At 39.9% G+C, this 26,681-nt stretch overlaps 1 protein-coding gene across 2 annotated transcripts in view; it reads left to right on the forward strand.

The window, feature by feature from the left end:
* The window catches only part of LOC107217405 (regulating synaptic membrane exocytosis protein 1), a 1,749,170-nt gene that overhangs the window by 1,437,156 nt on the left and 285,333 nt on the right, over positions 1–26,681 (forward strand). For both annotated transcript variants that reach the window (XM_046745888.1, XM_046745889.1), the window contains exon 13: positions 7,501–7,613. In XM_046745888.1, coding sequence (XP_046601844.1) covers positions 7,501–7,613 — 113 coding nt within the window. The remainder of the gene's footprint in view (positions 1–7,500; positions 7,614–26,681) is intronic.

Consider the following 26,681-nt stretch of genomic DNA (forward strand, 5'->3'; position numbering starts at 1 on the left):
ATCACGTACAGCTTCGGTTAGTCGATCAAGACGGAGATCTGGTTAATTTTCGCGGAGAAGTTATAACTGTGAGACTGCACATCAAATCGCAATAAAAGATGGGTATTGTATATAACAGATTGACCAAAAAGAGTTATATCAGTAAGTCAGCATGTCCCGATCAAGTCAGTCATCGCTCGATTCCCGAACCGCTAACACGTCGAAACGTGGAGTTCCTCATAGCTCTGGGTCTGAAGCTGACACCTTTTGGAAAAGGAATTTCCGACAAATAAAACTGCGATTCTGCTGTTTCGTTGTATGCTCCGTACCATGGAGGAGGAAATATTGAGCATTCAAACACCTGTCGTCTTTGACGAATCAATCGCACACCAAGAAATACACGCACACAAACCGTACGCATCGTCAACTTTCAACAACAGCGATGAGATTCGAATCACCGTTCAGCATCAGGATTTATGCGTATTACCGAGCAAGAGTTCGCTGCATATCTCTGGAAAATTGCTCAAATCGGACGGCACCGCAGCAGCGATCACAACTTTGGTCAATAACGCCATCTGCCATTTGTTCGAAGATGTACGGTACGAACTCAACGCCGTAGAGATTGATAAATGTAAAAACGTTGGTCTGACCAGCCTGCTGAAAGGTTTCGCTTCGCTCAACCCTGGTCAAAGTTGGCTTATGGAAAATGCTGGATGGCTCGATGTTCAGGAAACGAAAAAATTAACTGATGCCGATGGTAACTTTGACGTAGTTATTCCTTTGAGCATGATATTGGGCTTCGCTGAAGACTATCGCAAGATCGTCGTTAATGCGAAACACGAGCTGATTCTTACAAGATCAAAAAGTGATTTGAATGCCATCGTTCAAAATCAAGACGAAGACTTTAGAATCGTGATCGATCAGGTGGAATGGTTAGTAGCCTACGTGAAGCTCTCGGATCAACGAAAAATCGCACTGTTGAATTTCATTGAGAAAGATACACCAGTCTCCATGAGCTTCCGCAGTTGGGAGTTGTACGAATATCCTTTGCTACCGGCAACCACGAAACACGTTTGGACTGTGAAAACGTCCACCCATTTGGAAAAACCACGATTTGTCATGCTCGGTTTTCAAACGAATCGAAAAAACAAAACCGGCAAAAATGCCAGTCATCTTGATCACTGTAACATTACTGACGTCAAGCTCTTCTTGAATTCCGAGTATTATCCGTACGGTAACCTGAACTTGGACATGAGTCACAATCGCTTTGCATTACTGTACGAGATGTACGCAAACTTTCAAGCCACCTATTACGGCAAAGAACCCGAGCCTCTGTTGACGAAGAGCGAATTTCTACAGTACGAACCTTTGATTTCCATCGACTGTTCGAAACAAAACGAGGCTCTGAAATCTGGACCGGTAGATATTCGTATCGAATTTGAGGCGAAGAATAACTTTCCTACCGGTACATCTGCCTACTGCTTGATTTTACATGATCGTATAATTGAATATAACCCGCTGAGTGGTGGGGTGAGAAAATTGGTATAAAAACCTTGAACGTTGTGACAATCGATTCAGTATTTTTTTTCACGATGGAGTTCATAGTCGACGTACAAGGATTCAGAAGACAGGGTTCCGGTTTTACACCAAAAGAGTTGGCAGTTGTGTCACTCGACGAAGAGGCCAACCCGTCAATTTTTCTCTTCGAACCTCCGTACGATTGGAATTGTTTACGTGCTCCGTTCAAAAGCGACAATTTGTGGCTGTCACGGAATTATCATGGACTATCCTGGGAAGGTGGTGATTTACCTTTCGAGAAGCTCGACTTCACCATCGAATGTACGCTGCTGCGTAAGGCTTCAACAGTTTACGTAAAAGGTTTGGAGAAGAAAAGTTGGCTGCAGAAACTTCTGGGTGAAAAAGTTGAAGTCGTTGAAATGATGGATTTGAGTTGTCCGTCGTTGCAGAAGTTGAATGAAATGTCGGACACGAATTCAAACTGTACGCATCACGCTATATTACGTCCAAACTGTGCAGCCCAAAACGTATTGTTACTGCGAAATTTTTTACTCAAACACAAATGACAATCGGTATCTCCTCGAACAGTTATTCATTCTCATTGTCTAACGCATGGATACGATACCGTTGAGTAAGAACACTCATACATTAGCATTACGAATTTCATGTAAAACTGTAATCTTGAGCTGTTTTTTTTTCAATAAAATATTTTGCATCGTCAATAACAACCGTTTATTCAGAACCTCTATCCCGCTAGTTAAGAGTTTATTTCAGAACCTTCCAGAATTCAACGCCGAGACTCATCAGTCTTACACGGCACATGCAAGTCAAAAGTTCATCAAAGTTCTACAAATATCAGCGTTAAAGTCATGGCTGCTGAAACATACTCAAATATCGTCAAAACGATGGAGAACGCACGGGATCGAAATCGCAATCGCTGCTTTTCTCTGTTTCAGATCATTAGTGAACTAAAAGGGTGAAGAGAGCAAAAAAAAAATGTATACGCATTTTTTTTGTTTATTCAATAAAACATTTCATTTTTTTTTTTTTTTTACATCGGTCAATGTTAATTATTGTAATTGATTCTTCTATACATATATATAATTGGAACAGTGGTGTAAGGAGACGCTGTACACGTTGTCCTGGTACGGTGTACAAGTTAGGCGAGAGCCGACGCATCTTTGAACTCGATTTGCCCATACTGGCCGCCCAGATATTGCAAGAGCAGCCGCTCCTCCTCCGTCGCCTGCACCAATTTCTGGTACTGAGTCTCGTCCTCGTTGAGCATTCGCGCAACCCGTGCCGGTAAGAAGATGCTGAATTCGTCGTTCAGGTCTGTGACGATACGCTGTCCAAACCTCGTTTGAACTCGTCCAATATTGGTGACTTTGTATATTTTGAAAATTTCCAGCTCGGTCAATTTCTTTGTCGGTAGAAAATCGGCCATGCTTGCCACTTTGTTCAATTTTGTGAAATCCATTTTTTTAATGTTCAACAGTTACGTGTTTTTGATAAATTTAGATTTGCAAACTTTTTTGTCACTGTGCTTAGTTCTGACTTCTGATTCACAATGGTTTTCAAGTCGTGAATATTTTTTAGGAACAGATCGATTCGCTGTTTTAGTTCTGCTTTACTTGGAGTTCTCTTCATGAGAGCTGAAGGTACAAGACTGTCTTTCGAGCCTGAATTTCAGTCTTATATATCCGTATTCCTTGAGAAACTTCTAGAATCTGGAATTCTATTAATATTTTTTTCGAATGTGAAATTTCCGCTCTGTCTATCTAATCGCGATGTCACCATCCGGTCCATTAACGTAAAAGAATGTATTCGAAGTACGTGGAAAATATTATTTTTTTCGTCTGAGGCAAACTATTAGCGCGAAATCTAATTGCGATGTTGCCATCCGGTCGATTAACGTAAAAGAATGTATTCGAAGTACGTGGAAAATATTGTTTTTTTGTGTCTATCTAATCGCGATGTCACTATCCGGGCCATTAACGTAAAAGAATGTATTCGAAGTACGTGGAAAATATTGTTTTTCGTGTCTATCTAATCGCGATGTCACCATCCGGTCCATTAACGTAAAAGAATGTATTCGAAGTACGTGGAAAATATTATTTTTTTCGTCTGAGGCAAACTATTAGCGCGAAATCTAATTGCGATGGCGCCATCCGGTCGATTAACGTAAAAGAATGTATTCGAAGTACGTGGAAAATATTGTTTTTTTGTGTCTATCTAATCGCGATGTCACCATCCGGTCGATTAACGTAAAAGAATGTATTCGAAGTACGTACTATTAGCGTGAAAGTTTACGGATCGTCATCGGCATTCCCTGTCTATCTAATCGCGATGTCACCATCCGGTCCATTAACGTAAAAGAATGTATTCGAAGTACGTGGAAAATATTATTTTTCGCCTGAGGCAAACTATTGGTTATATATCAAAAAAGGCCGCCGTCAAAATGGCCGCCATCACAAAATCATGGCCGCCATCAAAAAATGGCCGCCGTCAAAATGGCCATCGCCAAAATTGCCGCCATCGAAAAAATCATGGCCGCCATCAAAAATGGCCGCCGTCAAAATGGCCTCCATCACAAAATCAAAATTGCCGCCATCGAAAAAAAATCATGACCGCCATCAAAAATGGCCGCCGTCAAAATGGCCATCGTCAAAATTGCCGCCATCGAAAAAATCATGACCGCCATCAAAAATGGCCGCCGTCAAAATGGCCATCGTCAAAATTGCCGCCATCGAAAAAATCATGACCGCCATCAAAAATAGCCGCCGTCAAAATGGCCATCGTCAAAATTGCCCGCCCCTCGAAAAAATCAAAATGGCTGCCATCAAAAAAAAAATGGCTGCCGTCGAAATGACCGCTGGTCGGCTTGGTCGGTAAAGAAGGTGTTTCTATCCAGAACCCCCCTTGCTTATCTACTCAGTAATCAAAGATTCAGCATGGCAAATTGGCAATTCTGCAAGTAATCATTATAGCACGCACTACGGAACTCCAAATGCGTATGCCGCGAACAAGAAAAGAGTTTTCATAGATACAACAATTCGATCTAGGCACACGTGAATAATCTTCTCTTACATCGCCCCTACGCAACGCAACAGGCAAAAATTCTAAGTTACATCCGAACAGCGAATGATAATTCAATCGTATTTCTTTGTAAAGAGGCATGGTATAAAATAGTTTCTTCTGTCATTCAATTTTAACCATCCTAGTCTCTCAAAATACGGCGTAACGTGCTCAACCCATGCAATTTTAAAAATATAGCGAACACAGGAGTTCATTTTGCGCTGCAGTCGCATCTGCAAACTATTGGTAATATTGCAGTAAGCCGCACAACAATAATCAAATACTGGGCATATCAACGTGGTGACTAGCTTTATACGTAAGTTCTCGTTGAAGATTTCATTATTAATCTTTAACTGTGCGAGAACTCTCATTGCACGACTACATACACTCATAACCTGGCTGTCCCAAGAAAAAATATTGTCAATTAAAACACCAAGATACTTACCAGTTTTGTCATAGTGAATGATACAATCATTTACGAGAATGCGATCAGCATACTTACAACTATTACAATAAACCTCAACCCTACTACCAAAAATAGCAGGTTTTGTCTTCGATGCGTTTAGCTTAAGGTAATTAATATTGCACCACTCAATGATCTTAACTATTCCTGCATTCAGCGCAGCAACACAATCATTCACTAGGTACGGACAGCAGGATAAATATATCACTAAATCATCAGCATAAAATAAATATTGACAACTTAGCCGCTGAGATAAATCGGAAATATAAAGCGAAAACAACAAAGGGCCAAGTACGCTGCCTTGAGACACAACGTTCAGTACAACCCTCCAAGAGGACACACGCTCATCAGCAAACACCTGCTGCCTTCTCTGAGCTTAATAAGACCTGACCCACGTAACAGCATTTACAGAAAAATTCATACATAATAATTTGCGCAGCAATTTTTCATGGTTCACAGAATCAAAAGCCTTACTCAGATCAAAGAAAACAGCTACAGTCATTTTTGACATATTCATTGCTGAGCAAATATCATCACAGAGCTTGATAACAGCAGTCTGCGTATTCAAGCCCTCCCTGAAGGCCATCTGATACTGGTCAATATAATTGCTCTCAGTAACATACTTAAAAAATTGATCATGCACACACCTCTCAAGGGCCTTTGACAAATTGCTCATCAGCGATATCGGCCGATAATCAGCACATACCTCAGCATTCGACCTTTTTAGTATAGGGACAATACGCGACGACTTTCACTCCTTAGGAAATACACCTGAATCAAACGAGTTATTAAAAAGCAATGTCACAAATGGTAACACAAATGACACTTAATAATTCTAAGAATTATTATATAATCAATCAGGAGGAAAAAAAATACGAGCGGCAGATTAAATTAAAGCGGAGTGTAACCAAGTTGATGGCTGCTTCACGGATCACGGTCCCTGTTCGGGCGCCATTTGTAACACCTACTTAATTGCATTGTCGCCATCTTGGCCATTAGGGCGAAAGAATGTATTCGAAGTATCCCGATATTATTATTTTTGAGACGGTAGATTCCACCTGTCATTTTGCCATACCACCCCGTCATCCTGCATCGCCATCTTGCTTCGCAATCTCGTCCGCCATGTTGTTGTTTACATGCATTAGGTTCGGTTAGGTTAGGTTAGTAACGTGTTCCGTCATCTTGTCAACCATCTTGCTTCAGCCATCTTGTTGCTTACATTGATTGGGTTGAGTTCGGTTGGTTCAGGTTAGCTTAGGTCTGTAACACACCGAATACATGCTCCGTCATCTTGTCCATCATCTTGCAGTTCAGTCAGCCATCTTGCGGGTCATTTCACCATCTCGTAGACTCAGCCATCTTGCAGGTTAGGTTAGGATGGAATGGGTCAGGTTAGCTTAGGTCGGTAACACACCGACTATAGGTGAGGCGCATCCTGCAGCTTCTGCTGAGATCGGTAAAACAGATTGACGCAGAACCTCCCTTACATATCTACTAAAAAAGGGTGTATTCGGAAATATACTTACAGTACTGCAAGTACTGGCAACCGCGTTCCGAAATCGCGTGACAGCTTACTGCTATCAGTCAGTAACGTCACGAAATTTTTGACAACGTTGACTGAGATTACTGTGATCTGGGATGTGAGGCAGTTGCAGTAGTCGAGAGATGGCCGCGTCCTCGGTGGAGTTGTAAAGTAGCGTTTCGATTTTACTGCGACTAGCAACTCGAAGTGAAAACGGAACGCAGTTCGCAATTGACTGCGTGACGTCACGATCGGCAGTACTGAAAGTATATTTCCCCATACACCCATAAAATAATCAACAACGAAATAAAATTATCGAATACCAAGAAAAAGCACAAAGGAGAAACGAAAGGAGGAAAAGTAGAAATTCAATATGAGCAGAATACACGATAAAACAAAAGAAATCAAATCAAATTTGTTCACAAAAATCATAAATGGTCCCGACTCGCCATCAAACAATAATGCAATAATTCTAGCAATCAAGTATTTGTCATTTATAGCTGGCGTGCTACGGAGACTTTCTTTTTAACTAGGAAACTACAACTCGATGCATCCTGTGCGCCTAATTACTTGACACACCTACTGTTTTCAAATTTTGTGCACCCATCAGTAGCAAGACAATTAACACACTACCTTTCTGCGAAATTCTCGTAATTCATCGCTAAACAATCCAAAGAATAATCCTTTCAAATTCAGTGGTGACTCGTGATGCGCTAATTATTCGAGGAGGTTGTCTATTTATTGTTAGTCTACATTTGTTTTCGTTTCTTGTTGAACCGTTTTTTTTTTTCCGAACCTTTAAAATATTTACAATTTGTTAAGTTGTAAAAAAAAAAAAAACGAAGAGCATGTCGTACATGAGTCAATTACTATGTTGATACTTGTTGCCTTACGTAAAAACGAAAATATTTTGACTAGAGTGTGGCTCATTTCGTTTCAGGTTCTCGAATGGGGCACAGTGTCTTTGATCGACCGAAGTTTTGAGGAAGTTGCACAAATCATGGAACGCACTGGTGACGTCGCTGAACTTGTTGTCGAGCATGCCACCGATATGTGAGTTCTTTTATACGTTTTCTATTGATAATAATCTGCGCTACATTGTTTAACCCTTTTAGTCATAGTGGGACCGCTACGGTACTACTTTTTAAAAAATCACCTCAGAGCTCTAGTATTGAACCATGGCCTCTGAAAATACGTATCTAGAGGTTTTTGAGTCGCCGATCACGAAAATGAGGTCAGATTTTGGAAATTCAAAATGGTGGATCCGTTATAGTCGATCCAATTGGGCAATGTGACAATAAAAATTTCAATCACGTGAAATCTTACTTTATCAGGAATATTCCTTCAAATATACATTAGAAATGAATATTTCAGTTTATTTGAGATGAAATTTGAGATAATCAAAATCCGTAGTTCTTCATCATTATCATTATCATTGATATATATATATATATATATATATATATATATATGTGCGTGCATGCGTCATAATAGGGAAATTAAAAAAAAAACAATTAGAAGAAAAAAACAATAAAAAACACAAAAAACAAAAGAAAAAACAGAAAAAAGCAACAAAAAATACACAAAAAAAACAGAAAAAAACAAGCAAAAAAGTGGAACTAGATGCTCCTCACGTCCTCGTCGTTGATTCCGGGTAGGGCTAAGAGAAAGACCCGAATATAGACAAAGAAAGATAAGATGGCATTTGCCATCTTGGATTTAGGAATTATGAAGTTATGACTTCAGATTCGTGATCAGCTATTCCAAAATCCCCCAAATGACTAAATTCAGGCCAAAATATTGAGCAGAAAGATATAAGATATAAAACTTGACGTCCACCATATCGGATCCGCCATTTTCAATTATGAACATCTAATGCCAGATTCGTAATCAGCGACCCCGAAAACCCCTGAGTACGACGTTTTAGAAGAATTAATATGTATTTGGAATTTCCCGTCCGCCATATTGGATCCGCTGTTTTGAATTTCATAAATCTAATGCCAGATTCGTAATCAACGACCCCGAAAACCTCCGACTACGAAGTTTTAGAACAATTAATAAGTATTCGGAATTTCACCTCCGCCATATTGAATTTTGAAAATCCAATGCCGGATTCGTAATCAGCGACCCCGAAAACTCCCGAGTACTAATTTACATCAAAATTCGTGTAGATGAAAAATGTATGACTGAAAGGGTTAAAATCCGATTGGACACCAATGGGGGGGGGGGGGGGGGGGGGGCAATACGAACAAAGCTGACGATTTTTATTGTCAGTTTTTAATTTGTTTTCATCGACCGAAGGTGTCTTTTTTGTCTTGCTAATTTTTGTCCCCCTACATTCGAACGGTATTCGTAGATTCAAATCGTCATAGTAAGATATTAAGTTGCATCTATTTCCGGTATACGTTGGTTCAGTGGTACGATATTCAAGCAGAATATAACTATTAGGAAAGTGGGTCGAAGTAGGCTACTGAATGCTAAGTCAAACTAATTTCGGACATAATGAAGCTAAATTTAGAGTTCGAGAACGTAGACGCGTTTGGTGTGCTACAAGGAAAAATTCTAATGATTGAAACATGACCCTTACCGATTCAATAGTGTATTAGATTTATACTTTGACACACACTAATTTTTCAACACCTACGAAGGAAAGTTCGATTCGAGAAGTAATGATGACGGTATCACTGGCATTGCGTACAATTGGAGCTACGTAACTCATGCTGTTGACCTAAGAATTTAAAGGCAACACTTACGCATCCGAAACTCTGAGAGGGGACACGTTACAGACTAGCGAATAAAGAATTTCAGGATTTTCGTTTATTTTTGTTTTCGAGTATGTGCAACATCAGGCATAGAATCGACGGCGAATTCGACGGCGTCTTATGACAACGGTGGCGGAAAATTTAAACGAAGGAACGACGAGAGTGATGCTACACAGAGAGTGAAGCGCCTCGCGTGAGGCTATGGAGAGAGCGCCATCGAAGAGCTCTGCCGCGAGGGAAACCGAGGCGGACGAGATTCCCATTGTTGGCTAGCGAGCCGTAACCTCCCCGCCGAATACTAGCATCGTACAGCCTCGCGAAGTCGTCACCACGCCACCGCCGAACAATGGAGCACCGTCGAATCCAGCAGCCAATCAACGTTTCGCGACAGCGGAAATCGGTGTTAGCGATAAGCTAGACTTGAAGAATTTCGTAATCGAATCGAAGTTCGAGAACCAATAAGATCTGGGACATATTTTGGGACTGATAGCGCCTATGTACGAATGTCAGATCGTCACTTGAGTCCTGGCGTATGAGAGTTACGGAGCAATTCAAGATTTTGAAGAAAAAGACGTTCAGTTGCGGAGAGAAGCCGACGATCGAGAAACCGTGTTATAATTTTGTATATTCGCGGAGAAAAGAGTGCGAATGTTCGACTCCGGCGTAGGAAACGTTATGGTGTGACTTGGTTGCGGTAAGCACTACAAATTTCTCATGGGCCAATTTCGAGGACGATTCGGAACAGCGCACTAAGTAACTGTAGGCCATTTTGTTAATTGCGTTACGAAGGTACTCGAAATTCGTTTGACATTTTCTTAGTTTGTGAAGGGTAAGAATTCTCGACCTCGTAGATAATATATTAGTGAGTCTTGGTGAGCGGTCATAGAAATGTATAATAGACTGGGCCAAAAAAATTGACTATTTTTTTTTTTGAAAAATATATTGAGAATATCATTCAGTATGGCAAAAAAAAATTTCATGAAATTTTAAGCCCTTAATATTAACTTTAAGAGGTCTATCATCGCTATTTTTGATTTTTAGTAATAATTTGATGTTTTACGTCAGAACTGTCGAAATATTGAAGTGAAAAAATTTATGTTCACTTATCCCTTTATAAAATTAAATTCCCTACAAAAAAGGTCTGATTATAGATTTTTGTCAGACAAGCCGTTTCCGAGTAATTAAGCTTAATAAATTGATATAATTTCTCGATTTGACGTTTTTAATTTGGAATTTCGTGACTAACGAATCAATGAATGTATAAAAAAGATCATGACAGATTCTTAAAGGAAATTTAATGTTCTACAAAAAAGATCTCGTAATATTTTTGCCTCAATTTAATTTTTCAAAAGTTATTCTCAATTGAAATTGAAGAAAAAATTGAAATTTCAAGTTTTTCGTTCTTAACTCAATTTTTTTGACTTGAAGTAACAAATTAACTTTTTTGAACATTATTCATCATTATTTATTGAAAATGTCTCAATATTCAGCATTATTTTAACAATATTATTACAAAAATATTCTAATTTAACAATAAATATGAATTTATTTTTCCATAATTGATAGTTTCTAAACGAAAAAAAAATTTTACTATTTCAAAGTAATTATTTAGTAAACAATTATTTAGTTTTACTATTTAAAATTATTTATTTATAATATTTTATACATTTAGATGGGAAAAAAACAGATTATGGCTACTTAATTAATAATAACAATAACAAATGGTAAAAAATTTTTTTTCGGTGAGAAATTATCAATTATGGAAAAATAAATTCATATTTATTGTTAAATTAGTATATTTTTGTAATAATATTGTTAAAATAATGCTGAATATTGAGACATTTTCAATAAATAATGATGAATAATGTTCAAAATAGTTAATTTGTTACTTTAAGTCAAAAAAATTGAGTTAAGAACGAAAAACTTGAAATTTCAATTTGTTCTTCAATTTTAATTGAGAATAACTTTTGAAAAATTAAATTGAGGCAAAAATATTAAGAGATCTTTTTTGTAGAACATTAAATTTCCTTTAAGAATCTGTCATGATCTTTTTTATACATTCATTGATTCGTTAGTCACGAAATTCCAAATTAAAAAAGTCAAATCGAGAAATTATATCAATTTATTAAGCTTAATTACTCGGAAACGGCTTGTCTGACAAAAATCTATAATCAGACCTTTTTTGTAGGTAATTTAATTTCATAAAAGGATAAGTGAACATAAATTTTTTCACTTCAATATTTCGACAGTTCTGACGTAAAACATCAAATTATCACTAAAAATCAAAAATAGCGATGATAGACCTCTTAAAGTTAATATTAAGGGCTTAAAATTTCATGAAATTTTTTTTTTGCCATACTGAATGATATTTTAAATATATTTTTCAAAAAAAAAAAATAGTCAATTTTTTTGGCCCAGTCTAATGTATAACGTATATTTTCTTTAACGTTTCGGCCCGGATATGGGCCCTCCTCAGAACGATTAATTTTTTTTATTTGACTGCCAAGAACAAAAATTTTCCAGTCAGACATAAATTACCAAGTATGTAATACTATTAAAGGTTATTGCCTAATGCAGGTTAGTGAGAACATATCTCATATCTGTTATGATTAAAAAGTAATAGAACTTAAAGAGTAATTTACCTTTTATAAGACAGAGGATTAAGACGCTGCTAAAATACTATTTGAAGAGCGAAGGTTCTTCAAATAGAATGACAGTGAACGTTGTCGACTTCTCCAATTGTTAAAAGTGTAGGTGTAAAAGATATGAAAGTTAGTAATCGAAAAAACTATTTATATTTACAGTGTATGAGTCAAAATATTAAAAAGGTTTAAAGAAAGGGTTTATGATAGTTAAAATAGTGTAAACGATGTCGAAACAAAGGTAATGGTATCGTTATGACCCTATTCTCCATGTCTAAACAATTTTGTTAAACCGTTTGAGTCAACTGGTAAACGACGACTGTTGGGAGAATCAAATATGACCCAGAGTGAAGGTGAACAAGTATAAACATTTGTAAAAACATGTGACATGGGGACATCAAAATTATGTACTTAGTTAAGGTTAAACAAAGTGTGATGTGTGGGCAGTAATCAGCGGTTTGTAAATATTGCTCAGATGTTCAACATCTTGTCTAAGATTAACGGAATTTGGACGTCCTACAATATTGCACATTTCTAGTAGTAACCGTTTATAATAATTGGGTTCTGCACAAAGGATGTTTGCATTGTCATAGTTGAAAAAATGTTCTTTTTTGATCACATGTTTAGTTAGAGCAGTATGTCGATCCTCATTATCTTGTACGTTGCGTTGATGTTCTCTGAGTCTAGTGTCTAGATGGCGGCCAGTTTGTCCAATATAAACTTGATTGCAATCGTTGCAGGGTATTTTATAAACAACGTTGGATCGTTTGCCCATAGGGATCCCATCTTTTCCCGAATCAAAGACAAGTTGTAAATCTTTTGAGTTTTTTCGTACAAAATTGACATTGTGTTTGGTAAATAACCTATTCAACGACTCAAAGAGACCCGATACATATGGGATAGGGATAAATGTAGTGGCTAGTCTGTTGTTGTCATCTGCGGAAGCAGAGTCAATATTATGGTCAAGTAGGTTATTGATATGGAAGCATCTCTTTTTCATATGTTTGTATAAAAGGCCGTGTGGATAATCATTCCATCCTAAAATATTATATATAAGAGACAAGGTTTTTTCATGGAATTCGATATTTGATAATTTGATGGCTCGGCTCAACAAGATTAAAGATGGTACCTATCTTGTAGGACATCGGGTGGTGGGAATTAAAATTCAAGTATCTTTGAGACCAAGTTTTTTTGTGGAACCAATCTGTTTTGATTTTAGAGTTTCTGTGTATCAGCAATAAATCCAAGAAATTGATAGCGTTATTATCTTCTATTTCAATGGTGAATTGTAATCGGGGATGATATTGGTTGAAAATATTCCGTGTGTAGTCTATTTTTTCTTCAGGAACAGCAGTTAAAATACCGTCAACATATCTGAAATAGAAGGGTATTTCAAAATCTAGTTTGCTGATGCATGACAGTTCTAGGTCTTCCATCACAAGATCTGACAAGATTGGAGAGAGAGGGGATCCCATGGATAACCCGAATTGTTGTGCGTATGTATTGTTACGCTAAATTCTGTTACCCTTGGAGGAAGACTTACCATTGACACTTTGGCGCGATTCCCCACTTATTCAAAATATTAAACTATAACAAAATAAATCATGTTGGGCGCCAGACGCGTTAGCGTCGATTTTCAAACAATAATACAAATCAATAAAAGTAACACAAAACCGTACGAAGAATAAATAGTGAACCCGTTGTATGGCTGGCTAGGCTCAGGTACTTCCACGTACGAACTGGTAGAGTGGCGGTAATCAAGGCAGCTAACAGTAATTACAGAATTGAAGAAAATAACGAAATAAAGAATAAACTCAGGTCAGAAGGAAAATGAACAGGTCAATTGATCATATATATTGTTGACAAGGTTACATGGTTGAGACAGGAAAATAAAATGGTATCGACAGCGGTAGTTAATAAAATAAGCAATCGTTGTTCACAATAATTTCGGTAGAATAGCAGTAAACGGTAGCTTTGAAACGAGAGACGGCAGTTAACAGAGAAAAATGAACGTAGGTCGGGAGATGCGATATAATGCAAGAATTTACTTAAAACTACACGTCACTGGGCGACGTGATCTTACCCAAGGTGCAAATGACGCTACGAAAATTATTATTCTGTCAATTAGAAACGAGAGAACTTTACTGCAATCGGTAGAAAACAACGTAACGATAGTTCGGTAGATAATACGACGAATTCACCATAGACTATAACCAGTACGAGAGATTGATATTCATTAACAATTTACAAAATCGGTAGTGTAAACGATCGACTAGATAACTTTCGGTAGAATTATTCATCAACGGTAGAATCAATAATTTATAATGATCACGGGTCTGAGGAATTGAACAATGAATCCCTGAACATAACTTTCGATAGAATTATTCATAAACGATAGAGTCAATAATTTACAATGATTACGGACCTGAGGAATTAAACAATGAATTCCTGAACATAACTTTTGAGAGAATACGAAATACAAAATTATGAGAGAGTGAGAATTTCGGAGAGTTTACAAAATAAAGAAATACACTAAATACACCGCCGTACAAAAGAATCAAGAATAATTCGCAGAACTTAACTTAACAAAATACAAAGAAAAGAATAACAGGTAAAAATAATATAAAATTGCCAATAGCAATAGAAAAAAAAGGTGCGGTAATATTAAGAGGCTGATTCTACGCTTGGTTGTACTCCAAGGAACTCAATATACGATACAATAGGCACAAAAATAAATAAAAATATAATAAGCAATAACAGAAATAAAATATAAAGCACACTACTATTACAAAAGAGTATGGAATGAAACGTAAAGCCAATAGGGCTCAAAATACGATAGAAAATACAAAAGCAGGCTAATAGAGATTCACAAATAATCAGAAAAGTCATAAATACAAAAGAAATAATTATTCGGCAGTTACGAGGTCGCTCAGACACGAAAATCATTAATTACTGAAATCATGCAGTCACACGGCGGCTTACTGTAACTCTAAGCCGTGGGCCATGATTCACACAAAACTGGCATCGCACGATGCAACCAAGAAACGATAAATATAATATTAATGACCGAAATCATGCAGTCATACGGCGGCTTACTGCAATTCTAAGCCGTGGACCATGATTCACACAAAGTCGATGAATACCAAAAGAAAGAATAGAAATTATGAGCAACTTCGTAACGATACAATACAGGGGCAAAAGCCTTACCTTAGTTGGTGACTTCAGGCACACAACACTGAATTTATTTTAAATAAAACTTAGAATAATCAAAAGAAAATACGAAGGAAGGAAAGGACTTCAATTTATGGGTAGAAGTTAACGATCGTGCAACGATAGAAGGTGTGGAGAAACGGTAGATAAAGTAGCGATTGAACGAGAGGAAAAAGGATCGGTAGCTCAAAACGAGAGAATAATCGGGAGAATGCGGATAAACACAACTGTCGCTCAGCAGGTCAAGCGTGGAATAGAAGAAGGTCGGAGTTCGGCTCGCCGATCTCGCGGTTGTCGTGAGGTGATTCTTCTTCCCTTTGATTGGTTGGTTGACCCTCACCGCAAATAGGCCATCCCCCTGTGGCGAATATTGGTTACGGCGTGGTCATGCGTTTTCGAAAATTACCGCTAGATGTGGCGTAATATGCTGCTCGTGATTTCGTCGTTGACACCAACTCGTACGATTTACTAGCTGCTTCAGTTTACTGTCCAGGTTGCCTATCATCGGGGACTTCTTTGACAGGCATACACAGGGTGCTTCTCGGTCAAAGTTATCGAGTGGAGAGTGACGCCTCATCGTTCACTTCCACCGGCTTTTGTACAGGCAGTAGCCGGCTGCCTGTACCCGAGGTCGTGCAGTCAGACGGTTGGCTGAACCGTGGACCACGACCCACACAATTAGTCCTTGCCGACAGGAAGGCAGCGTCGATCCTCGGAACAATGGCTTTATCAATCTGGACGTAGTGGTTTGGGGTCGGTCCGGCACCAGGCCGGTAAGTCGGAAGATGGCAGGCTACGGTCTGCCCTTCACGCCATCCTTGCGGCATCCGATAGAACGGGCGGCTGGTTCCTCCTTGAGGAGCGGTGCCCTCGGCCGTCGGGAGGATTTTCATCTCCCTGTTCAACGGCAGTCGAGGCGATACAGAAGGTTCGGGTGGATGCTACCCCAGGTGTATAGAAGTGCACCAAGGTAGCCAGCATAGTCTGATTAGACCGTCGGTAGGCGAAGTCGTCGAGAGCTGGAAACGGTAGATATCGGTCCCTCGGTGGTCGGGATCGTCGTCGTCCAAGTACCTTTTTAGCTTGCGCCGAAGCGCGAAATAAGGAATTTACAAAGAAAGAATTAGTTAAAAGTAGTTATTGCCTATTTTGTATCGAGTTCGGTTGGAGTACCCTGCTGAGGACGCGTAAACTAGAAATAACAACGGTTGTGTGCCCTTGTGACGGGCGACTCTGAAACGCCACGTTACAGTCTCCTTGTTAAATTTGAAGATTGCCGAATCAAAACAGATGTTTAAGGCTTTAACAAGTTCAGGAAGTGGGTTTGGAATCTTTTTATCTAGAGAGGCCCAACGATTTTTCACTGTGAGCATAGCGAGATCTATAGGTACATTGGTGAATAGAGATATTACATCTAGTGATATTAAAATGTAATTGTCTGGAATAATCAATTTATTTATTTTTTCCACCAATGTAAAACTGTCTTTGACTCTGGAGGTAGGGGGGGTGATATTTGTAGTGAGCTATGAATTAATTAGTTTAGATAAGGCGTAAGTCGGGCTATTAACAAAAGAAACTATGATTCGTACTGGAATTCTTTCTTTATGGATTTTAGGGAGGCCATATGCACGTGGGGGTACACCGTTATAAGTAGTGATACTTCTGCGTATGCTTTTGTTTATTAGTTTGGAATTGAACCAGCTGAAGGTAACACCCTAGGCTGTAGGGTGTTGCAGAGGTCATATCTAACAATTCTATAGGTGTTAGTGTCCGAAAGCTGTTGTCGCATTTTGTTATTGTAAGTATATAATATACGTTAATATACGTTATACATTTCTATGACCGCTCACCAAGACTCACTAATATATTATCTACGAGGTCGAGAATTCTTACCCTTCACTTTTAAATTGGATCACTTCTGAGAACATGGGCTATATTCACAATATCGAGCTTTCACACGGAAAAGCGACAGCTGAAAAAAAATTAATTTGTGTGCCTCAATTTTTTTCACCCCAGAACCTCGATCCGTGCCACTCCGGCAATTTTTTGGTGATATTGTCACACATATTGGAAGACTGTAATTTTTTCAACAAAAAAAGGGTCCTTTTTGAATCAAAAAAATAATATCTTCCTTTTTTGGTAAAAAAATCAGCGTTACCAGAACGTAAAATTTTTTTGAAAAATTCCTCTTGATAGCTCACAGAAAATTACAACTTTTATGTGCAGTCATTTTTTTTCAGTCACTTCAAGTTTCCGAGATATATTCATTTGAAAAAAAGGCAATTTCTCAAATAATAAATTAACAAATCTGAAAAAATTCACACAGAGTACCTTTTAGTAGTCCTTTGATATAACCAATTATGGGGCAGATCTGAGATGGTCGAAAAAAAAGTGGCTGAGTTGACGGAGAATCCCTCATACGTCGTTTTGATTTTGTACGAAGTAATTTAAGCAACAAACGTTGTCATCGTCAATATGAGGGCGGTCTGGATTTTGTAGCTCTCCGTGAGTGTCGTGACGTTGCGTTCTGAGCGTGAAGGTGGTACCGTTTCCATAGGTACAACGAAGGCATTGCTATCCGTGTGTTCAACAGCTGACTCCGGATTATGTGTCACGGAGTCACTTCCCGATATATCAGTTGGGTAGCGCGAGCGAGCAGAAACGGGAGCATGTCTTGGAGCCGACCTATGGCCGTCCGACGTGTCGGCCGGCGAGTCGGAGGAGGAGCAGGGATTCTGAGTATTGATGTTTTTGCTTCAGACTCAGAATATATGTATAGAGTCATATGCCGGATTTTGATAATTACAGATGTTGATCTTTATATCACAGTCTTCAAATATGTAATGGATCATCTGATTGACAAGGGTCCAGTCCAACGTATCCAATCTGTAGATTAGTCTTGGAATCAAGAGCGAATCGACTTTGTCTTGTTCTGAGCAGTCCTTTAGGTTTACTAGGGCGTTAAACAGTGTTTCGTCAGTTGATTTTTGAAAGTGGTATTTCTTGGTTACTGGATTGCAAATAAAGCGGTTACTATGTGGCAATGTACGCTCGTTACTTCAGGATCTAGTTGTTGTGGTTGATCTCGGGTGATTATTTTCCTATTGATTAGTTATCCAGTTATTCCTCGTGATGTTTTGCAGTCTGCTGAGATGCAATGGGCTAGGTTATCTTGTCTGTCGAGGAGATTGGAGCGTATTCCTCTAATAAATTTACTATGCATTAATGGTAGGTGGTTAAGGTCTATCAGGAATTTCGTGAATCGAGGGGCGTCATTTCGTCCTTTGCTGGCAGCAGCTTCAGATGTCGGCTGATTCAGTGTGTTGGACTGTTTTTCACATATTTTAATACTACGGCTCTGGGGTTCACCGGAGTTTTGGTTTGGTTCAGATGAGGTAAGTGGTTGAAATCGTTCCGTAGTTTGCTTGATCGTTTCATCTCTAACAATCGGTGGCTCCGTTGCGCACCTATTGTCAGTCATACTGGCACTTGAGTCAGTGGTAACAGCAAATTGGAGATGTCTTTTATAATTTTTCCGTTCGTCCCTGTGGGGAAGAGTGGGTGGATTCGTGTGCAGACCCACGTGCTCGTGTCAGGTACTGGTCCATATGTTTCATGTGTTATTGAGCGCCGGTAGACTAAGATAGCGTATCTGGTTCGCAAGCACATGTTGGGTGTTGGTGAGCTATTTTGGCGCGTTTGTGCACCGGTAGACGAAGATAGGGTATTCATTTCGCGAGCACATGTGGGTGTCGGTGAGCTACTTTAGCGCGCTTGTGGGCGTCAATAGATGAGCATTCGAGGCGCGAGTCTTATTCAAATGCTTCGATTCAACAAACAAAACCAGAAAAAAAAATTTTATACAATAGAGAAGCAGAAAGAAAATTAAATGAATCAATCTAAACGACCGCTTATTCCTACTTGCGCTAGTCGCTACCTTCCTAATAAATAATATCTTCAGAACTAAAATTAAAATTTTACTCGGCGCGCTAATCGCGACCGTCCTCTAATAACTACGGCGTTAATCGCCAACTCAACAATAAACTCCTCGACGAAAACGGAACCGAAATTCCGACCGACACGCTAACAGCGATCGGTAATAAATTTAGAAAATTACTTATGCCTACGGGCTTTAATCGCCACTTTATTACTAACTAATAATGCAGAAGCCCAAACGAAAAAGGGGCTTGTCGCGTTACCCGCGATTGTCCTCTACAAAAAAAAAAAATTCTTATCAACACACACCCGAGCTCACCTTTCTCCATGACGTTGGGACGCGGTTCGTGAATTCGAACGCTCCCCTTTCGACGGCTCGCGGCCTACACGAGAAATGATACTTTATCGTACTGATTTGACGTGACCCCGTGGAACGGAATTTGGTTACACTCAAATTACCGTAGGTTTGCCGCGACTCAAACCCGGGACTCGACTCGACCTTCTCGATCACTCAACAGTGGCTCTGCGTTAGTACGCGCAACTCAGGCTACGGTCGCCAAACAGAAGAATCGGCAAACGAATTTCGAGGATTTTTGGATACACAAATCATGCACGGCTATCCTCTTTCGGACCAGCCCTCACTTAATTACTCTCGAAATTCGATCGCAAGGATATCAGCAACGCTTACCGCTCCACATCCAGCTCACAAAAGCACCGACCCCCTCGTGACGGTTACCGGCCATCGTCCTCGCAACACGACGATCTCCGCCACAGACTCGAAAACTAAATCGCAACTCGGCTCTTCGCAGGTACCTCTACGTTGCCTTATCGCCAGAACTAGAGTGATCTCAGATGGCCGATCGGCCGCAACGCCGATCTCGTTACGCTAATCCTCAGTGACGTCATCACCCTAAGAATGTACAACAATCGATCTGTCATTGATTTCGGAAATTGCGCAACTTGGCGCGCACCTGTCGTCGCGACGTGGCGCAGAACTTAAGGCTAGATCGCGATGTCGTCTTTCGCGCAGCTCTACGGGGTCCTGGTGTTGGGCGGGATGGGGCTCCCTCGTCGCTAGCTGGTCTCTCGCGGTTGCCTCGGTCGGGTGTAGGCGGGGTGAGCGGGGAGGCTGCGGCGCCACGGCTGCCAGCGGGAATCGCTTCTGCCTTGGATTCCCGCGCTGCAGGAATCTGCGTTGTCTCTCCCTCCGCAGCCTCGGTATCCTTCCCGCGAGATCTCCGCGGTTTCGCCTTGCCTCGAAATATCTTCGGCATCGGAGTTGGTCGCTGGCTTGTGGCCGGTGTACTCAAAAAAAAAAAAAAAAAAATAAAAACAAAAGCCTGCAATATCTTATTCGTAATTCGCTATTTCGTCCCTGTCGAAGCCCGGACGCGTGACTCCAGTTCTGGCGCTTTCTATTATTATCTCGCGACTCGATCTCCGAAACCCTCATTCCTGGATTCCGCCGCAGGTTCAGGGAGTACCTTGTAACGGGCAGGCCTAACCGAAATGCCACGTTACAATATTTATTTTTTTTTTTCAGTATCAATTATATAGTACTTCTTATTCCTTTTCTACAACAGCGGGGCGAAACTGGTGAGTTTCCATCCTCAAACGAGAATGGAAACCAGTCGATTGCATTGACCCTCGCTTGCGGATGAAAACTCACCGGTTTCGCTCCGCTGTTGTAGAAAATAGTACATTCCCCTTGGAGAAAACGGTCGTTTGCCTCGTGTGAACTTCAAAATACCCCGTCTTCGCCTCAGTGCTCAACTTCATACTCGGCGTGCAAACGACCGTTTTCTTGCTCGGTAAATAATGTACTATTCTGACACCGAGTAATTGATTTCAGTCTTTTTCAACACCCACGATACATACGCGTTTGGCAAATCTTCACCATCTTTGTCTTGAGTGAATATTGCTCCTATTGCAAACTTCGAAGCGCCGGTCGTTAGAACGAAGGGTTTTGCAAAGTTGGGATACTGCAGTATAGGTTCCCGATACAGACTATCGCGCAGGGTTTCGAATACAAATTGACGTTTCGCTGTCAATAGAAAAGGGCTAATTTTCTTCAGCATATCATTAGTAGGTCTAGCAATTTTCGGAAGGTTACGAATGAATTTTCGGTAGTAGCCTATCAGGCCTAAAAACTGTTTAATCTGTTTTGATTCCTTGGGAACTAGGTAGTTTTTTTATTGCTAATATCTTTTCCGGATTAGAATTCAATCCCTTTCGAGTGATAATGTGACCTGAGTATGCTACTTCTTCGCGCAGAAATTCACACTCATCTGGCTGAAGGATTAGTCCCGCATCACATAATCTCTCCATGAGTTTCCGAAATTTGGTTACCTGCTCCTCCAAGGATTGGGAGTGAATGTCTATGTTATCCAAATAAGCAAACATATCGGTACCCTGTAATCCCGATGGAACTTGGGGAATTTTTTAAGCCAAATGGCATTCTAGTATACTCGAAATGACCGTGAGGAGTCGAAAAGGCGGTCTTTGCGCCATGATCGGGATGCATTGGAATTTGGTGGAACTCAGAAGCCAAGCCGAATGTTGAGAAATATTTTGCGGAGCTTGACTGGTCTAGAATATCAACGATATTTGGTACCGGATGAGTGTCGAAAATGGTTTTTTCGTTGAGTTTCCGGAAGTCGGTGACCATTCGCTATTTCTTTTCGCCGCTAGCATCTGATTTCTTGGGGATGATCCAGACCGGAGAATTGTAAGGAGATGAATAATGTGTTACAATGTTTTGATCAACGAGCTTAGTCACTTGCTTTTGTATTTTATCCTTGTATACTCTTGGATCTCTGTAATGTTTAGTATGAATTGGTGTATCATTGGTAGTAGGGGTCGTGTAGCTGGCTAAGTTTGTCTGTCCCAGGTTGTCACTTGGGAGAAAAAATACGTGGTTGAATTCGATGGCAAGATTAATTATCAATTGTTCTTCTCCGTCATTCAAATGGTCCAGTCGCAACTTTTCTTTCAAAATGTCGCGGCCTCTCGAATCGTAATCTACGGCTGTGGGAAGAACGTGATTCTTGTTCCTTTTTTTACTCTCATAGTCTTGTGCTAGTAAGACCTGTCCGCTGCCTGCAGTACTTGTATGCGTTAGGTGAGTTTGCGCTGAGCGTGGCAATGCTCGCGAGTTCATCGACTTCTTCCAGTGTTACGACTGGTTTTCTTATTTCCACAGCTGATTCATTGGAGTTTATCGCGTAAGCGTAGACAAATCCTTGTTGGTGGGTAACCAGAGCCTGTCGCAGGAATATGTCGGGCCTACTTCCAACTATTTTATGAATTCTGTCTTTACCGAGGGATTTGAAATTTTCAGAGAAATCACTTGAGCTGTTAGTGATGATATCAATAGGTCGTCTTCATTTATGAGTTTGAATGGTTTGATAGTATTGTTCGATATTATTTTCTCTTTATCGAAAGATATCGTTGCATTTTCGTTCCGTAGAAACATCGATCCTAAGATTCCGTCTTCTTGTATGGGAAACAAATCATCGACTATGTGGAATACATGAGCATTTTCTCCGATTCGAATGCTAGTTGTTCATAATATTTTTATTGTTTCGTTTATAGCACTGGTAACGTGGATCTGACCTTCGTTGCATTCACAAGGAACATGTGCATGTATTGCTCCGAGTTCAATTACGTTTACATCAGCTCCGTCGTCAATTATAGATGGGATGGGTTGTAGTGTGAGTTCACCAGTGGTTATTCGAGCCTTCGGTGTCTGTGTGATAGATGTTGTCAGGATACGCGGTGGTATTTTCGTGTTGGTTCTATACTTGTTGAAAGGAATAACGCCGGTTTCGCGGGAGGTAAGATAGTAGTTTTTGAAACAGATAGTCGCCCTCTCTGAACGTAAAAAATCTGAACTCAGTATACCGTCTTTGATGTTAGAGAAGTAGTTATCAACAAGATGGAATTCGTGGCGTGTATTAGCTAACTCGACGTAGAGACGTCCTATTGCTCTGATGGATCTTTCTGCTATCCCTGAAATCTGCCTAACGTTTGTCTTTGTGACGTAAACTTTGGGGTCGATTTAATTAATTTTTATCAAGTTAATGTTAGCACCAGTGTCGATTATTAGTGTCACGTACCCATTCAACGATTGTGGGCATTTTGCTCGAATATGTGGAGGTCGAGACTCTATTGTTTTGCGGGGTTGTACAGAGCTGACGTCTGGTTTTGGCGCTGCTCCGGTCTGAAGAAGATCGATGCGTCCGCGCGGCCGTCCCTCCATCTTATTTAAATGGCTCGGGTTGCCTGAATATTCGCGGTGTTGCTCTACTTCGAATGAAACTTCCGGGTGGACACCTGCATCGCAATTATCGGTTAAGTAATCTTGTGTTACATAATTAACCCTAAAATTCGGTTGCAAAGGATTTGTGATATTATACCGTTGTGAGCGTTGACTGTCATTTCGCGTCTGAACTAAAGGTTGGTTTGTCGGGTCTCGTGCTCGATATTGGGTGTTGGGATTGTTCTGTAGTTGACGATTGGTGTTTTTTGGGAAAACTCTTAGATCCTGGTAGACATTCGGGTTCTGGGGATATTCGGTACGGTTTGAACGGCACTTATCGCTTGAGTGGCTTTTGCGACCACACAGAGTGCAAGGTGTGGTATTGCGCTGCCTTGTTCTGCATTCTTCTATACTATGACTTGTCTTCTTGCAGTGTCTACACACGACTTATACGGAAGATCGTTCAGGACAATATTTATCGACTTGATTGGTAAATTCACATATACTACATTTTACACGGTTTTGTGCCTCGTAGTTAGTATCACGGAACGAGGCTAGTTCAAGTCTATCTGATAATAGTTTTTCAGTCTTAGTTGACCGTATCTATAGCCATTTGTAGGCTTTGTGGATTCTTATGTGCCACTCTTATTTCTAATACATCTAGTAAGCCTTTTATGAATCTTAGTCTTGCGGTTTCTTTGATATTTTTTTTAGCACTTAAGCATCACTGATAGACTCTGAGGCTTCAATTGACTCATACGCTTGTCTTAACAAATATTTTATCCTAGCACCGTAACATAAAACACTCTTATCTCGCCTCTGTGCTGATTGTGCAAGGTCCAACTGGATATCTGGGAGGTGTTGTTCAGATGAGTAGGCCTGTCTTAGGCAGTCAAGCAAATCTCTAAGAGAATCTGGGTTATCTGACTCAACATACTTACTCGCATCGCCATTGATTTTCATACGAATGAGTGTGGAAAGTAAATTTAGTTTTGTGGCTAAGACAGCCTGCTTTGCGCTTTGTACTTCAATTATGAATTCGGATACAGGCATATTAATGCTATTAAACGTGGGAATCAGAGCTAATAAATCTTTAAAAGGCAGGTGTCGAAAAATGGTTTCGCTAGCCATATTGTAAATTTCAACTTGGAGGTTGTGGGTGTACAAAGTGAAGATAGAGAGAAGAAATAGAAGAAGATGCTGCGTCCTCCCGTGAAGATGTTCGTATAGCGATGTCGCGTCTGTAGGCGGGGATGATGTCGATGTGCGTTATGTTGGACTAGAAGTCGTGAAGAACGAAGGTGTCCTCGTAGTAGGAGCAGGAAAAAGTTTTGCAGAAATATGGATTTCGAACTGCAGATTTCTTTTTGGTGTATGTGTGGATCAGAGATCGATGATTGTAGAATTAGACGTCGAATATGACTTACTTCAAAGTGTCTTCAACACTATCACACAATGGTGTCACTTTTGTATTAACAATTTTGTACTTTTTGAAACCAGTCTATCGGAGAGCACATTATAGGTAGCACACACGTAAATAATTGTAGGTGTCGTTGAATTTCCGAAAAGCGAAGACCAACACTAGCCACCAATGTTACGTCTGTAAAGGGGGTTTACTCCCGAGCGGTAGGCATAAACAGGTTCAGCTTCGCTTTTACGCCTGGGAAAAACTGGAAGTTGGGATAAGGGCTGCATAACCGTTTGGATATTTAAGATATCAATTATATATTTGTTTGAAGAATTTGTGGAATAGTTGAAATGGAGTGTGTAGTTTACAATATCGGTAACAAAAGTTATACGTGAGGTTGTTGAGTGTTGAAATAGAATTGATCGTGTCGAACGTTGGAATAGGAATGAATCTGAGGTAAAGACGAGTGGATGTAAGGTGCGCAACATGGTGTGGAATAGAACTAGCAAAGTCGGCAAAAAGTAGGTGGCGTCAGCCAGAATGGAAGTAGCAGGACAAGAATGAGATGACAAGGTTACCGTAAGGATCGTGGGAAAGTGACGAGATGAGGGAGACGTGTGGCGATACGCCGGACGTAACAGACATATTTAGCTGAATTTGAGATCAGATTCTAGTTTCGGATTGTGAACACATGGTCCAAATTTTAATGAAATTGATCCAAAAATACGGGACTTTTTTCTTGAAGGAGTCTCCCTTCGATATATATCCCTACGCGTTCTGAGCAGCCGCGCATGCTCTTTATCTGCCTTTCAAGCGACTGCCGACTGCGCCTGATTCATTAGATTGAGGTCTGACTGTTTTTCTCTGTAATTATGTATGATAATTGAGTAATGAACAAATTTTTAGTCATCATAAAACTCTTGTACCGATATCATTATTGCGACCTCTTATGCGACGTGCTGTTTAACGGAGACGGGGAGCTGTTGGTATCGATTAAGGGGAGGTTCTAGTCAAAATCGACCAAAAAAACTTATTTTTTTGTATTGCTTTATTTTCATCCTTAAGGTCTTAAAAATGTGTAGGCAAAAGGATATTTCCCTATCTAATTGATTTTATGAGTTAAAGCGTATAGACGAGAGAGCGCGTCGGCCGAAAAACAGGTAGAAACGCGAATTTATTTATTTATTACGCGGAGGCGAATTTATCAGTGTTGGCGAAAAAGGCCAGAATTGACAAAATCAGCACCAAAGTTCAGCAAAACATGCTTTTTGAAGATGAGGAAGGAGTCCTGTATGGTGCGGGAATAGCTGATTAGATGTAAGTGTAAAAAAAAAACATTATATACGATTCTTTCTTCGTCAAACTTTAAACGCGTTTTTCTCGAAACACCTTTTTTTTTTTTATAAAAAAAATAGGGAACTGTATTTGTGGTCCAAGTGACTGGATATGTTTAAGGCTGGAAATAATTTGGTCCGGCGATAGGATTTTAGGGTGGACAATACCTTTTTGTGCGAATAGGATAGCGTTTACTAGGCTGGACAGGTCAACTTCGTATTCGTTCATGTGTCGGTCCAGGTCAATAAGTTGGTTAAGTAGAATTGTTCTAAAGGTATTGTTGGCGATTAAGGCTCTTGAAATAGTTGCATCACTGGAAAAAGCCGTAAGAAGTTTATCTTGTTCGCGATCATGACTTATCGTGTTGTCGACTTCTTTCCTGTAGACACTGTGACGATATATATATATTTGAATGGACGATAGTAAGAACCGAAGTTCGAACGGATTAGCGGATCAGCTGATCAGCAAATTAGTAGGCCTACGACTTCAGAAGGAAAGAGTTGTGTATGGTGGTGTCAGTAGATAATAAAGTGTGTGAAATTAATCCAAATCCTGATCAGGTAACAA

This window comes from Neodiprion lecontei, chromosome 7 (genome assembly GCF_021901455.1).
Source record: "Neodiprion lecontei isolate iyNeoLeco1 chromosome 7, iyNeoLeco1.1, whole genome shotgun sequence".
Taxonomy (NCBI): domain Eukaryota; kingdom Metazoa; phylum Arthropoda; class Insecta; order Hymenoptera; family Diprionidae; genus Neodiprion; species Neodiprion lecontei.